Below are 14,669 nucleotides of genomic sequence, written 5' to 3'. Positions count from 1 at the left end.
ATGAGCAGGGGAGGGTCAGAGAGAGAGGGAGTCACAGACTGAAACAGGCTCCAGGCTCCGAGCCGGCAGTCAGCACAGAGCCCGACGCGGGGCTCGAACCCACGAACCGCGAGATCATGACCCAAGCGAAAGTCGGACACTTAACCGACTAAGCCACCCAGGCGCCCCTTTTTTGTTCTTTGTGTAGAGGTAAAGCTATACTTTTATACCCAGGATGAATAAACTTGCAAACTAAACTTTTATCTTTTTATTTTTTTAAATTTATTTATTTAAATTAAAGTTAGTTAACATATAGCATAGTATTGGCTTCAGGGGTAGAACCCGGTGATTCATCACTTACATATAACACCCAGTGGTCATCCCAGCAAGTGCCCTCCTTAAAGCCTATTGCCCATTTGGCCCATCCCCGCCCCCTCCAGGAACCCTCTGTTCTTCATATTTAAGTCTCTTACGGGGGCACCCAGGTGGCTTAGTCAGTTAAGCCTCTGTCTTCAACTCAGGTCATGATCTCACAGTTTGTGAGTTCAGGCCCCACATCAGGCTCCATGCTGACAGCTCACAGCCAGGAGCCTGCTTCAGATTCTGTGTCTCCCTCTCTCTCTGCCCCTCCCATGCTCGTGCTCGGTTTCTCTCTCTTTCTCTCAAAAATGAATCAATATTTTTTTCAATTAAAAAAAAGTCTCTTATGGTTTGCCTTCCTCTCTGTTTTTATCTTATTTTTCCTCCCCTTCCCCTATGTTCATCTGTTGTGTTTCTTAAATTCCACGTGAGTGAAATCATATGATATTTGTCTTTCTCTGACTGACTTATTTCACTTAGCATGATACACTCCAGTTCCATCAGCTTTATTGCAAATGGCAAGATTTCATTCTTTTTCATCACCAAGAAGTATTCCATTGTATATATGCCACACTTCTTCTTTATCTGTTCAACAGTCAGTGGACATTTGGGCTCTTTCTATACTTTGGCTATTGTTGATAGTGCTGCTATAAATATTGGGGTGCATCGAATGTGGTGGTCCTTCGAATCAGCATTTTTGTATCCTTTGGATAAATTCCTAGTAGTGCAATTGCTGGGTTGTAGGATAGTTCTATTTTTAATTTTTTGAAGAATCTTCATACTGTTTTCCAGAGCAGCTGTACCAGTATGCATTCCCACCAACAGTGCAAAAGGGTTCCCCTTTCTCCACAAATTTGCCAACATCTGTTGTTGCCTGAGTAGTTAATTTTGGCCATTCTGACAGGTGTGAGCTGGTATGTCATTGAGGTGTTGATTTATATTTCTCTGATGATGAGTGATATTGAGCATCCTTTCATGTGTCTGTTAGCCATCTGGAAGTCTTCTTTGGAAAAGTGTCTATTCATGACTTCTGCGCATTTCTTCACTGGATTATTTTGTTTTTGGATTATTAGTTGAGTTTGGTAAGTTCTTTATAGAGTTTGGATACTAACCCTTTCTCTGATATGTCATCTGCAAATATCTTCTACTCTTAATTATGCCTGTCAGAAATCTGTTGAATTTCCTTTTTCTGGGAAATGATTCTGGATTTCCATTTCCACCACCTCCGTTTACATGCTTAGTTACTAAAATGAGGTTCTGCCCTTGTGCCAGAATTCATATTCTGGGTACTTGTATTTAAAACCGACCCAGGTCATTTGGCATGTCCTTGAATATATGTGCAATATGAGCTGATAAATATCCGTTGTTATTCTTGTTGTTGTTGTTGTTTTCTGGGAAGCTCTGTGGTTTTGTTATTTGAATTGAGGAAAAGAGAAAGCTGTCTGGAAAGAGAAGTAGTGGTGAAAGTATGCACTCTGTGAATGCTCTAGTCCTTCTTTGATTGGCCTTGAACTGCCCCTTGATATTTGGAATCCTTGAGAAACCTCAGGTCCCCTGGCAATAAATAATGGTGTCAGATTGTTCAATAAGAATCACTATCTTCTCTGTAAGAAGATTCCACTTTGGTACCATTTATGTGAGGTTTGTCTATTATCTCCTAAACAAAGGCTTTAAGAACTATTCTGTGCTTCTACAATTTCTTTTCCTCTTCTGCTACAAGAAAGGGATGTTCCAATGGGTAGGAGGTATGTCTTTTCCCAGGTTCCAGAATGAAGATAGTGTGGAGTAGACCCTACTATAAACATGTGAGAAACATTCACTGTTGTTTTAAGGCATTGAGAATTCTGGGGTTGTTTTTACCACAGTGTAATTTCATGAAAACTATCAGAAAAAGCATGTATTTTTTGTTTCTTATCAATCCATGGCTACTTGTTAGCAAATATATTTATGCCTTGAGATTTATGGATGGTTGAATCTTAAAGAAAATTTCTTGTGGGAATCTGGAAGTCCTGGTTTTTATTATACATAAATCTATGCCATTATGGTGTCCCTACTGATACCTGATTATGCTACTCATTATGTTTTCTTGTATAGAAAATATGCTATCAGAAAGCAAATGAGATAATGGAGAGATGGTCCAATTTAATATTTGGATATTTGAAAGTGTAAAATTGAATGTAATTTATGCTTAATTTCATAATTTTGCTTGTGTTTATGTTACTATTACAATAAAGTGTCATTACCTTTGGTTGGATTAGGTCACTTTTAGACCCTCATTTCCTCGTGTATGCATACAACAAATCAGGAACATTGTATCCAGATTCTTCATTTATAAAGGTATGTTTTGCTTTATGTTATGTAGATTTACATTTCTTTTTAATATCCTTGAAGTGCTGTTGGTGGAAAGAAAAAGAATGCTTTCTACACCACAAAATTATTGGGCAAACAGATTAGAAGCCAAAATATAATGTGAAAATTACTATGAAGGCTTGAATGGAACAACTACTTTTCAAATTTGGAACTCAGGAATCTCCTATCCAAACTATGAAAAGTTTAGAGGTCTTAGACAGAAAGTGGGTTAAGGAGCTAAGAATAAGAAACCCCAAACACAGAGTCATTTTAATTGAGATTTTGTAGAACCTGAGCAGTGGAGGAAGTGGTGGGAATTGCTTTGTGGAAAGACCTTCTAGAAAGAACTGCCTTATAGAAAGGGAAAGTGAGAATGCAAAAGCATATTGGGTACAGAATTTGAATAGGTTCACATGTGAAACAATAGTTTGTGTTGCCAATAGGAGTCAAGAAATTTTTAAGTATGTGACAAAGTTAGCTTTAGCCTGTGAGATATTTATTTTGTGAGAACAGGTGATTGGGAAGAAGTGAATGCAAGTGAAGAGTCAGGTTCTGTTGTTACATTGGAATTGAGAGATAATAATATTAAAAATAATTAGTCCAACATTGTCTTTTTCACCATTTGCAAGTAGAAAGCAGAACAAAATACATGAGACTCCTATTTGGAGAAATTGGACAGTAGGCTGATCAGGATTTTTTTTTTTTCTCTGAGAGAAAAGAAAGTCCAGAACGTGAGTCACATTCAACTTGGCCCTTTGACTGAGGATAAAGTCTTAAGCAGAGCATGGGGAGTTGGAACCAAGCAGAACTTGAAGAGTTTGGAATTCAGTGCTAAAGTAGCTGGAACTGACACGATACAGGACCAGAGAAGAGGGGCCATCAGATGTATGATTTTTTTGTGGGGAGGGGAGTTGTCCTCATGTCCCTGACTAAAGATTAGGCTGCCTGTGTGCTGGGTAAAACTCTACTGAAAGGTAGAGGGTAAAATGGAGATAATACTAACCATCAAGCAGTGTTGGGCGATGTTGGATTTTCAGCCTGGACAGAGTACAGTGACTTTGCTCATGTAGACATTCAGCTGAGACCAGAAAGGCTAATTCTTCGGAGGACAAATCAAGCTCTAGAGTAAGAGATACTCTTATCTCCCCAGTTCCCTACCGAAGGCCTAAAACTCAGCAATAAGAGGATTAAGGAAGGTTGCCATTAAGTTAATTGCTTTCCAATACCAAACGCAAAAACTCTATAAAGGGTTAAAAAAGAGTAGATGAAGGAAATGACACAAATGAGGGTAGAAATCAATGAGATAGAAAAATGAAAAAGAATAGAAAAAATTAAAGGCCAGAATTTAGTTCTTTACAAGGGCTGACTGAATACATTATCCCTAAGACTGGGAACAAGGTGCAAAAGTCTGCCCTCACTATTGTGATTCAACACAGCTCTAGAAGTTGTAGCAAGCGTAGTAAGGCAAAGCAAAGAGATAAAAAACATACAGACTGAAAAGGAAAAAAAGAAAAATGTCCATGTAAAATGTCTTTGTAAAAGATACATCTATGTAAAAAAAAAAAATCTCAAGGAATCTATCTAAAAAAAAAAACTTCATAAAATTAATGTGTGACTTCAGCAAGGATGTAGGATACCAGATCAACAAAAACAAATAAATTGCACTTCTAGGTAACAACATGTGGAACTGAAATTAAAATACAATACCATTTACAGTTGCTCCAAGGAAAATAAAATGATCTGATATATAACTTACAAAACAAAACATCTCAGGTATGGAATTTACGGGTGCAGTTTTGTCACGGTCCTTATTATCTATCCTGTTAATGACTATTGGAGTGTTTCATTTCTGACATCAGTGATTGCCATCTTAACCTTCTCATTCCTGCTAGAGATTTTTCAACTTATTAAATTTATCAAAGAACTAGTGTTTCTTGCTTTTTCCATATGATTGTCTTATTTCAGTGTTGTAGCATTTAGCTCTTAAGTTTATTTTCTCCCTTATACCTTACTTTGGGTTAAGTTTTTTTTCTAGTTCATTGATAGAAAAATGTATTATCAATTTGTGACCTTCCCTCTTCACTATGATAAGCATTTTAGAACTAAAATTTCCTGCTTAGCACTGCTTGAGCTGCAGCCTAAAAGAATACATTGTATTTTTCACTTTAATACCATTATATGTACTTTTAAAATTTCCTTTGAGACCTCTTGTTTGACTCCTGGGTTTTTAAACATGTGCTGCTCAATCTCCAAATATTTGGAGATTTTTCCTGTTGTCCTTGTCTGTTGATTTCTAGTTTGATTTCATTATGGTTAGAAAATATATCCTATATGATTTCAATCATTTTAAATTTGTGAAGGTTTGCTTTATGATTTATTTTTTTCTTCCAAATTTTTATTTAAATCCTAATTAGTTAACATGTGGTTTAATGTAGGTTTCAAGGGTAGAATTTAGTGAATCATCACTTACATATAACACCAAGTGCTCATCATAACAAGTGCCCTCCTTATACCCACCACCCATTTAGCACATCCTCAAGCCACCTCCCTCCATCAACCCTCAGTTTGTTCTGTCTAGTTAAGAGTCTCTTATTGTTTGCTTCCCTCTCTCCTTTTTTCCACCTTGCCATATATTCATCTGTTTTGTTTCCTAAATTTCACATGAATGAAATTATATGGTATTTGTCTTTCTCTAACTTATTTCACTTAGCATAATTTACTCTGGTTCCATTGCTAATGGCAAGATTTCATCCTTTTTCATATATATATATATACATACACACACACATCCTTTTTCATATACATACATATATACACACACACACACACACACACACACACACACCATATCTTTATCCATTCATCAGTCAATGGACATTTGGACTCTTTCCATAGTTTGGCTATTGTTGATATTGCTGCTTTAAAAACCAGAATAATGTGCCTCTTCAAATCTGTACTTTTGTATCCTCTGGGCAAATGCCAAACACTGGATCATAGGTTAGTTCTATTTTTAACTTTCTGAGAAACCTCCATACTGTTCTCCAGAGTGGCTGCACCAGTTTGCATTCCCAAAAATAATGTAAGAGGGTTCTCCCTTCTCCACATCCTCACCAACATCTGTTGTTCCTCTGTTGTTAATTTTAGCCATTCTGACAATTGTGAGGTAGTATCTCATTGTGATTTTGATTTGTATTTCTCTGATGATGAGGGTTGTTTAGCATCTTCTCATGTGTCTGTTAGATAGCCAGATGTCTTCTTTGGAAAAATATCTATTCGTGTCTTCTGCCCATTTCTTAACTCGATAATTTGTTTTTTGGGTGTCTAGTTTGATAAGTTCTTTATAGATTTTGGATATTAACCTTTCATCAGATATGTCATTTGCAAATATCTTCTCCTGCCTTTTAGTTTCATTGATTGTTTCCTTCTGTCTGCAGAAAGTTCTTATCTTGATGAGGACTCAATAGTTCATTTTTGCTCTTGTTTCCTTTTGCCTCAGGAGATGTGTCTAGTAAGCAATTGCTATGGCCAAGGTCAGAGAGGAGGTTGCCCGTGTTCTCTTCTAGGATTTTGATGGTTTCCTGTCTTACATTTAGGTATTTCATCCATTTTGAATTTATTTTGGGGCATGGTCCAGTTTCATTCTTCTGCGTATTGCTGTCTGGTTTTTCCAACACCATTTGTTGAAGAGGCTGTCTTTTTTCAATTGGATATTCTTTCCCCCTTTATTGAAGATGAGTTGACCATATAGTTGTGGATCCATTTCTGGGTTTTATATTCTGTTCCACTGATCTATGTATCTGCCTTTGTGGCAATATCATACTGTCTTGACGACTGCAGCTTTATAATATAGCTTGAAGTCCAGAATTATGATGCCCCTTGTTTTGCTTTTTGTTTTCAGGATTGCTTTGGCTATTCGAGGTCTTTTGTGGTTCCATACAAATTTTAGGATTGTTTATTTCCACTCTGTGAAAAATGCTGGTGGTATTTTGATAGGAATTGCATTAAATGTATAGATTGCTTTGGGTAGTATAGACATTTTAACAATGTGTGTCCTTCTAATCCATGAGGATGGAATTTTTTTCCTATTTCTGTGCCCTCTTTACTTTCTTTCATAAGTGTGCTATCGTTTTCAGAGTACAGATTTTTACCTCTTTGGTTAGGTTTATTCTTAGATATCTTATGGTTTTTGGTACAGTTGTAAATGAGATTGATTACTTGATTTCTCTTTCTGCTGCTTCATTATTGGTGTATAGAAATGAAACCAATTTCTGTATATTGATTTTATTTCCTGCAACTTTGCTATATTCATGTACTGGTTCTAGCAATTTTTTGGAAGAGGCTTCCATGTTTTCTGCATAGAGTATCATTTTGTCTGCAAATAGTGAAAGTTTGACTTCTTCCTTGTGGAATTGTATATCCTTTATTTATTTTTCTGGTCTGATTGCTGAGTCAAAGACTTCCAATCCTATGTTAAATAGTAATGGTGAGAGTGGACATCCCTATCTTGTTCCTGATCTTAGAGTAAAAGCTCTCAGAGTTCCCCATTGATGAGGATATTAGCTTTCACCTTTTGTATATGGCTTTTATGTAGTTGAGGTATATTTTGTCTGTACCTAATTTGTTGAGGATTTTTATCAAGAATTGAAGCTGTATTTTTATCAAATGGTTTTTATACATTTATTGACAGACTTATATGGATTTCATTCTTTCTTTTATTAATGTGGTATATCACCTTGATTGATTTGCAAATATTGAGCCATTCTGGCAGCGCTGGAATAAATCCCAATGATCATGGTGAATAATTCTTTTCATGTACTGTTGGATTCGATTTGCTAATATCTTGTTGAGAATTTTTGCATCCATGTTCATCCATTGGCCCATAATTCTCCTTTTTAGTGAGGGCTTTGGTTTTGGAATCAAGATAATGCTGGCCTAATTGAATGAGTTTGGAAGTTTTCTTTCCATTTCTATTTTTTTGGAACAGTTTGAAAAGAATACATATTAACTCTTTTTTAAATGTTTGATAGAATTCCCCTGGGAAGCCATCTGGCCCTGGACTTTTGGAGATTTTTTGTTACTGATTTAATTTCTTTACTGGTTCTGGGTCTGTTCAAATTTTCTATTTCTTCCTGTTTCAGCTTTGGTAGTTAGTATTTTTCTAGTAATTCATCCATTTCTTCCAGATTGCCCAGTTTTTTTGGCATATAATTTTTCATAATATTCTCATATAATTGTATTTCTGTAGTGTTAGTTGTGAGCTCTTCTTTTTAATTCATGAGTTTATTTAGGTCCTTTACCATTTATTTTTGAGAAGTCTGGCTAGGGGATTACCAATATTATTAATTCTTTCAAAGAACCATCTCTTAGTTTCATTGACCTGTTCTGTTCTTTTTTGTTTGTTTGTGTATTTCTGTATTTATTTCTGCTCTAATCCTTATTATTTCTCTTCTTCTACAGATGTAAGGCTTTATTTGCTGTTGCTTTTCTAGCTCCTTCAAGTGTAAGGATAGGTTTTGTATTTGAGACTTTTCTTGCTCCTTGAAGCAGACCTGTATTGCAATATACTTTCCTCTCAGGAACACTTAGTTGCATCCCAAAGGTTTGGACCATAATGTTTTCATTTTCACATGCTTCTGTGTATTTTTAAAATTTCTTCTTTAATTTTATGGTTAACCCATTGGTTCTTAATTGGATGTTCTTTAATCTCCATGTATTTGTGGTCTTTCCACATTTTTACTTGTGATTGACTTCAAGTTTCATAGTGTTGTGGTCTGAAAATATGCACGGGATGATGTCTATCTTTTTGTACTTGTTGAGGCCTGATTTGTGACCCAGTATGTGATCTATTCTGGAGAATGTTCCATGTGTTCTTGAGAAGACATTGTATCCTGCTGCTTTAAGATAAAATATTCTGGATATCTATTAAGTCCATCTGGTCTAGTGTCTCACTGAAACCCATTGTTTCCTTGTTTTTCTGCTTTGACGATATGTTCATTGATGGAAGTGGTCTGTTAAAGTCCCCTACTATTATTGTATTATTATCAAAGAATTTCTTAATGTTTATTATTAACTGATTTTTACATTTGTGTTCTTTCAAGTTTGGGGCGTAAATATTTGCACTAGATCTTCTTGGGGTATAGACCCCTTTTGATGATATATAGGGCCCTTCTTCATCTTTTCTTACAGTCTTTGTTTGTCTGATATCAGTATGACTACTCCAACTTTCTTTTGACACCCATTACCATGATAGATTGTTCTCCATTTCCTCACTTTCAATCTGCAGATCTCTTTAGGTCTAAAATGAGTCTCTTGTAGGCACCATATAGATATGTCTTTAAAGAATCTTTAATTCATTCTTATACCCCTTGTCTTCCGTTTGGAGCATTTAGTCCATTTACATCCAGAGTGATTATTGAAAGATGAATTTAGTGTCATTGTGTTATATCTAAATTTGGTGTTTCTGGTGATGTTCTCTGTTTATTTCTGGCCTTTATTCATTTTGGTCTTTCTTTTCCACTCACATTGTCTCCCTTAAAATTTCTTGTAGGGCTAGTTAGTAGTCACCAGCTCTTTTAATTTTTGTTTTTCTGGAAACTCTTTATCTTTCATCTTCTGAATGACAGCCTTGCTTAATAAAGTATTCTTTATGCATATTTTGCTATTCAGCATGTTGAATATATCATGTTATTCTCTTCTGTCCTGCCACGTTTCTGTGGACAGATCTTCTGAGAACCAGATCTGTCTTCCATTGTAGGTTAAGGACTTGTATCCCTTAATGTTTTCAGGATTTTTTCCTTGTCTGTGTATTTTGTTAATTTGACTATGGTATGTCTTGGTGATGGCTGGCTTTTGTTGCATTTAATGGGAATTATCTGTGCTTCTTGGATTTTGACATCTCTTTCCTTCCCCAAATTAGGGTAGTTTAGCTATAATTTATTTAAATAAGTCTTCTCTTCAATTTACTTTCTCTTTTTCTTCTGGGACTCCTTTGAGATGAATATTAATGTGCCTTAAGAAGTCACTGAGTTCCTAAGTCAACATTCATGATCCAATACCTTTCTTTCCCTCTTTATTCAGCTTTGTTATTTTCCGTGATTTTATCTTCTGTACCACTGATTTGTTTCTCTGCTTCGTCCACCCTTATTGTCTTGCTATTCACTTGGTCTTGCATTTTTAAAAATTTCTTCTTGAGTAGTTTTTAGTGCTTTTATCTTTGCAGCAAGGAATTCTCCATTGTCTTCTATGCTTTTTCTCAAACCCAGTTAGTATCCTTATGATTGTTTTAAATTCTGTTTCAGACATCTTACTTGTATCTGTTTTGATTAAATCACTGGCCTCTTTCTCTTCTTTCCTTGGGTGTGAATTCCTCCATGTTGCCAATTTGTCTGGGTCATTGGTTTTTTGTGTGATTGTTACGAAAGTCTTTTTTTTTTTTTTTTTTTAATTCCTACTCCTGAGAGAAATGGCTATGGTAAAAAGTGGTCCAGGAAAAAATAAATAAATAAAGGGGGAACCTAGATCCTATTTCCCCTAGAGCTGCAGCACTCTGTGAATAGTAGACTTGGTATGTGCAAGTGGTTTGTGTTGGGTTTTCTGAGGGTGAAGCCTACTACACTGATTCTCAGGTAGACTTGCCCTACTTGAGATGTACCTGCAGCATGCAGCAGAGTGGGGCTTGGTGTAAGTGGCTCCAACCTCCACTGGGTGTGGCACTGTTTTGTTCATTGAAGTCAGTCAGTGTCGATGGGCATGGAGGAAAATGACATTGTCCTGTTCTCTCCTACCTCAAGAAAGAAGTTTTGTTATACCCAGATCGCAGTATCCTCACCTTCCAGGGACCACCAGGGAGACCGAGTCACGCATGCAAAGGCAAAGGGCTTTATTACGGGCTCGAGCTCGGGCTCACAGACTTCACCAGCGTCGTGGATCCGTTCTGAGAGCCCCGAACAAGGGCAGAGTAGGGTTTTTATGGGGTTTGTGACAGGGGAGTTACAGAAGTTGTGACATGGGAACAGTGATCCAGTCATAATTATACAACAACATTGACAGCGGGTTTGACCATACACATTGTCTAGAGTATTCGTTACTTTTGGCGGGATCCAATTACAACTTTTAGAGTACCTTTAAATTTAACCAATCACAGAGCGAGCCTAGGGTCTTACTCGGCGACTAACGGGTTAACTTTAACATTAGGTAACAGGGTCCTATCTATAGTTTCTGTCTCCAGGCCTCTCCCTTAACAATGTGGAGGGTGGTCGCTGGCCTTCCCTGATTGGGTGTTGCAAGGGTGGTTTCTCCTGCCTTGGGCAATGTGTAACTGCCTGATAGTTTCGGGAAAGCTGAAACTCAGGCCTTCTAGTTCAGAGGGGAAACTTAAAGCCTGTCATGGAGTCAGTTTGGTTTAGATGTGTAGACTTGTGTCCTTACAGTTTGTGCCCACCACTCTTCAGGGAGCCCTCACAGAAGAGCCAACAATCATCCCTCTTGTGTCCTCGGCTTCTGCCAGATCCCTGCCTTCACACTGCCTGCGTCTGAGCTGTCTGCCTGCCAGGTAGTACAGTACTCCTATGTTTTATCTCAGGTGTGCAACTGGATTTCACAACTCTAAATATTACAGATCCACCCAGTGAGGACCTACGCTGACCCCTCCCTCTCCCTCTCCCATCCCGGGATGGTCTTACTGCACTTTTGCCCTTTTTTGGTTTGTCCTGGAAAATGGTTTTGCAACTGTGCAATGGTTTGGAATTTATGGTATTGTGCAGCCAAAACCCAGCACCAAGGTTTGCTGCCCTCAGCCAGCGTCTATGTTTCTCTGCTAGTGAACAGGGCAATTCACTGTCACCTGGCTGGGTCTTTTGTCCCTGGAGAGGCCGTGCCACCATTCCCATATCCATTCCAAGTAGGGGAATTGTGTCTCCCTATGTGATCCAGGAGATTCTTGGGCCATGCTGCCTGCTCTCGGGTCTCTCCTCTCCTTCCCTACTAGAGCACCATCAAGCCCTCCAGGCACTACCCCGGGCGATGGCACAGACCTCCAAAGCTTCAGATTTGTGTTCCATTGCTTATAAAATCTTGCAGTGGGTGGTCAGCCCCTCTCCTTTTCCCAGTCAGTGGTTTTGAGGAAGAGTTTTTCTTGTGCAGTTCCTTGCACGTGCTTTCACTCTTTCTGTCTCTCTCCTCTATCGTTGATCAGGGCTCCCTCCCCTTCGTAGCCCCTGCAGTTCTTTTCTCCCTCAAATCCACTCTCCACAGCTCTTACCTTCCACAGTGTGGCCACACTGCCAACTCAGGTTTGCTGTGCCTTCTTGAAGGATTGATGCTTTTATGATTACGCAATGACTCTTTTTGTTCCAAGTAGATTTCTTTGCTAGTAAGTCCACTTTTTCTGATATTAATAAAGCCACTTTGCTTTATTTCTATGAATACTCATGTGACATATATTTTTATATTATTTTAATTTCAGTCTACCTCTGTTATATTTGAAATGAGTTTCTTAAATGAGTATTTAGTTGGGTCACGGTGTGTTTTTATTTTCTCCCGTGTACTCTGTATTTTATTTACTATTTTTAGACTATAAAGTAATTATTGATGTCTTATGGGTTTTGTTTTCCATAATCCTGGTGGGTTTTTTTCTTTCTTTATTACTAATTTCTTTGTCTCTTATTGCCTTCATCTGGGTATTTGGACAGTTTTTTAGGATTATGTCATTATTTATGGTGTTTTAAAGTATTTTCCTTATCATAGCTTTCTTTTTGTTTGCTCTAGGTATTATAATGTACATATATAACTTATGACAGCCTACTATTATGGACTTTTTAATATTTCAGTAAAATATTGAAACTACTACTGTTTGGGTTCATGTATCCTCTTCACTTTTAAAAGAATTTGATTAAATATTCCTTTACATACATTAAGTATCAGATGATATTGTATGATTTTTGTCTCAACAACCAAATACGATTTTTTAAGAAACTCATGAGGGAAGAGATTGCCCATTATATTTACCACTTTTTTAATCCATCATCCCCCTCCCCAATTCTTTATGATGCTCCAAACCTTCCTGTGATATTACCACCTTTGTTTTTTGGAATTTCTTTTTGACATTCTTTAGGGGTATATGTGCTAGTGATAAAATCTAGGTTTCCTTTTTCTGAGAAAGTCTTTTTCCTCCATACTTAAATGATAAATTTGCTAGATGGAGAGTTCATGTTTGACTGTACTTTTCTTTCAGCACTTGAAAATTGCTGTGGCATTTTTTTCTAGCCTTCACTATTTCAGATGTGAGATCTGCTGTCATTCAAGTTGGGGTTCCCCTATAGGTTATGTGACATTTCTCTCTGGTTACTTTGAAGATATTTTTATTGGTCTTATTTTAATTATGGTGTTTTTTGTTGTGGGTTACATTGAGTCTATTCCCTCTTCAGTTTGCTCACTTTCTGGAATCTAAATTTTTATATGTCATTCATCAGCATTGTGAAGTTTTCACACTTATTTCTTTTTTCCTATTTTTAATTTGTATTTTAGTTTGTTTTATTGTGGTAAAAATACTTAAATGTGAGTTATACTATGAACAAATTGTACATATACATTATTGTTAATGATAGATACGACGTTTTACAGAAGACCCTAGAGCATATTCATCTTGTTTAACTGAAACTTTATGCCCATTAATCAGCACACCCCATTTCCCTGCTCCCCAGCCCCTGGAAACCACCATTCCACTCTTTGATGGTATGAATTTGACTATTTTAAGTGTCTCATGTAAATGGAATCATGCAGTGTTTGTCTTTCTGTGACTGGCTTCTGTGACCAAAATCACTTAGCATAGTGTTCTCATATTGCAGAATTTGCTTCTTTTAAAATAAATAGTATTCCATTGACTGTACACATTTTCTTTATCCACTCATCTGCTGATAGATTTTTAGTTTTTTTCCACATCTTTGCTATTATGGATAGTGCTGCAGTGAATATGAGTTCCAATATCTCCTTGAGATCCTCATTTCAGTTCTTTTGGTAACTAACCAAAAGTTTAAGATCATATAGTAGTTCTATTTTTAATTTTTAGAGCAACTTCTGTAATGTTTTCAATAGCAACTGTACCATATTTTATTCCCACTAATAGTGTACAATAGTTCCATTTTCTTCACATCCTCACTAACACTTATTATTTGTTTAATGATAATTGTCATCCTAAGTGGCGTGAGGTGAGATCTTATTGGTGAATTGACACTTTACTCTTTAAAATGTCCTTATTTGATGCTTGTTACAGTTTTAACATAATGTCTGTTTTTGCCTAATATAAATATAGCTACCTCTGCTCTCTTTTGATTGTCATTTGCTTGGAATATCCTTTTTTGTGCCCTTAATTCTGAATTGAATTTCTTTTCCACAGTATATAGCTGGATAATGCCTTCTTTTTTTTTTTTTTTTGTCCCATTCAGCACTCTTATGTATTTAGTTTGTGTAATTTAATCCATTTACATTTAAAGTAATTATTCATAGAGAAGTTATTTACTGTTGTCATTTGTTAGTTGTTTTGTTTGTTTTATAGTTATTTTGTCTTTCTTTTCTTCTTTTATTTTTTTTTATTGTGTTTCATCGATTTTTTTAAAAAATACACTCTGATTGTTTGAACTTTTGCTTTTGTGTAAATTGTGTTGGTATTTTCACTTTGGTTACCATGGGGCTTACATGAAATAACAGATAGCTATAATAGTGTATTTCAAGCTCATAGGAATTTCAATTGCATACAAAAATCTTCAGTTTTACATACTGCACATACATTTTGTGTTATTGATATCACAATTTACATAATTTCATATTGTGTATCTTTTAACATGTTTTTAATGATGGCTTCTGTTTAAATATTTGTATTTTAACTTTTATACTAGAATTAAAAAGTGATTTACCCTCTACCATTATATATATAAATATATGCATTACTTATATATAAGTACATAACTTTATATATAACTTTATAA

General features: G+C 36.3%; 1 protein-coding gene across 4 annotated transcripts in view; it reads left to right on the top strand.

Moving 5' to 3' along the window:
- LOC120238687 (A disintegrin and metallopeptidase domain 3-like) overlaps window positions 1-14,669 on the top strand; it is a 121,808-nt gene that overhangs the window by 8,811 nt on the left and 98,328 nt on the right. For all 4 annotated transcript variants that reach the window (XM_039242588.1, XM_039242589.1, XM_039242590.1 and 1 more), the window contains exon 3: window positions 2,598-2,676. In XM_039242588.1, coding sequence (XP_039098519.1) covers window positions 2,598-2,676 — 79 coding nt within the window. The remainder of the gene's footprint in view (window positions 1-2,597; window positions 2,677-14,669) is intronic.

The sequence above is a fragment of the Hyaena hyaena genome, unplaced genomic scaffold (genome assembly GCF_003009895.1).
Source record: "Hyaena hyaena isolate Hyena2069 unplaced genomic scaffold, ASM300989v1 scaffold_215, whole genome shotgun sequence".
NCBI classification, from domain to species: Eukaryota; Metazoa; Chordata; class Mammalia; order Carnivora; family Hyaenidae; genus Hyaena; species Hyaena hyaena.
Note: the sequence above shows the minus strand (reverse complement) of the source record. Positions and strands in the feature narration are given on the sequence as shown.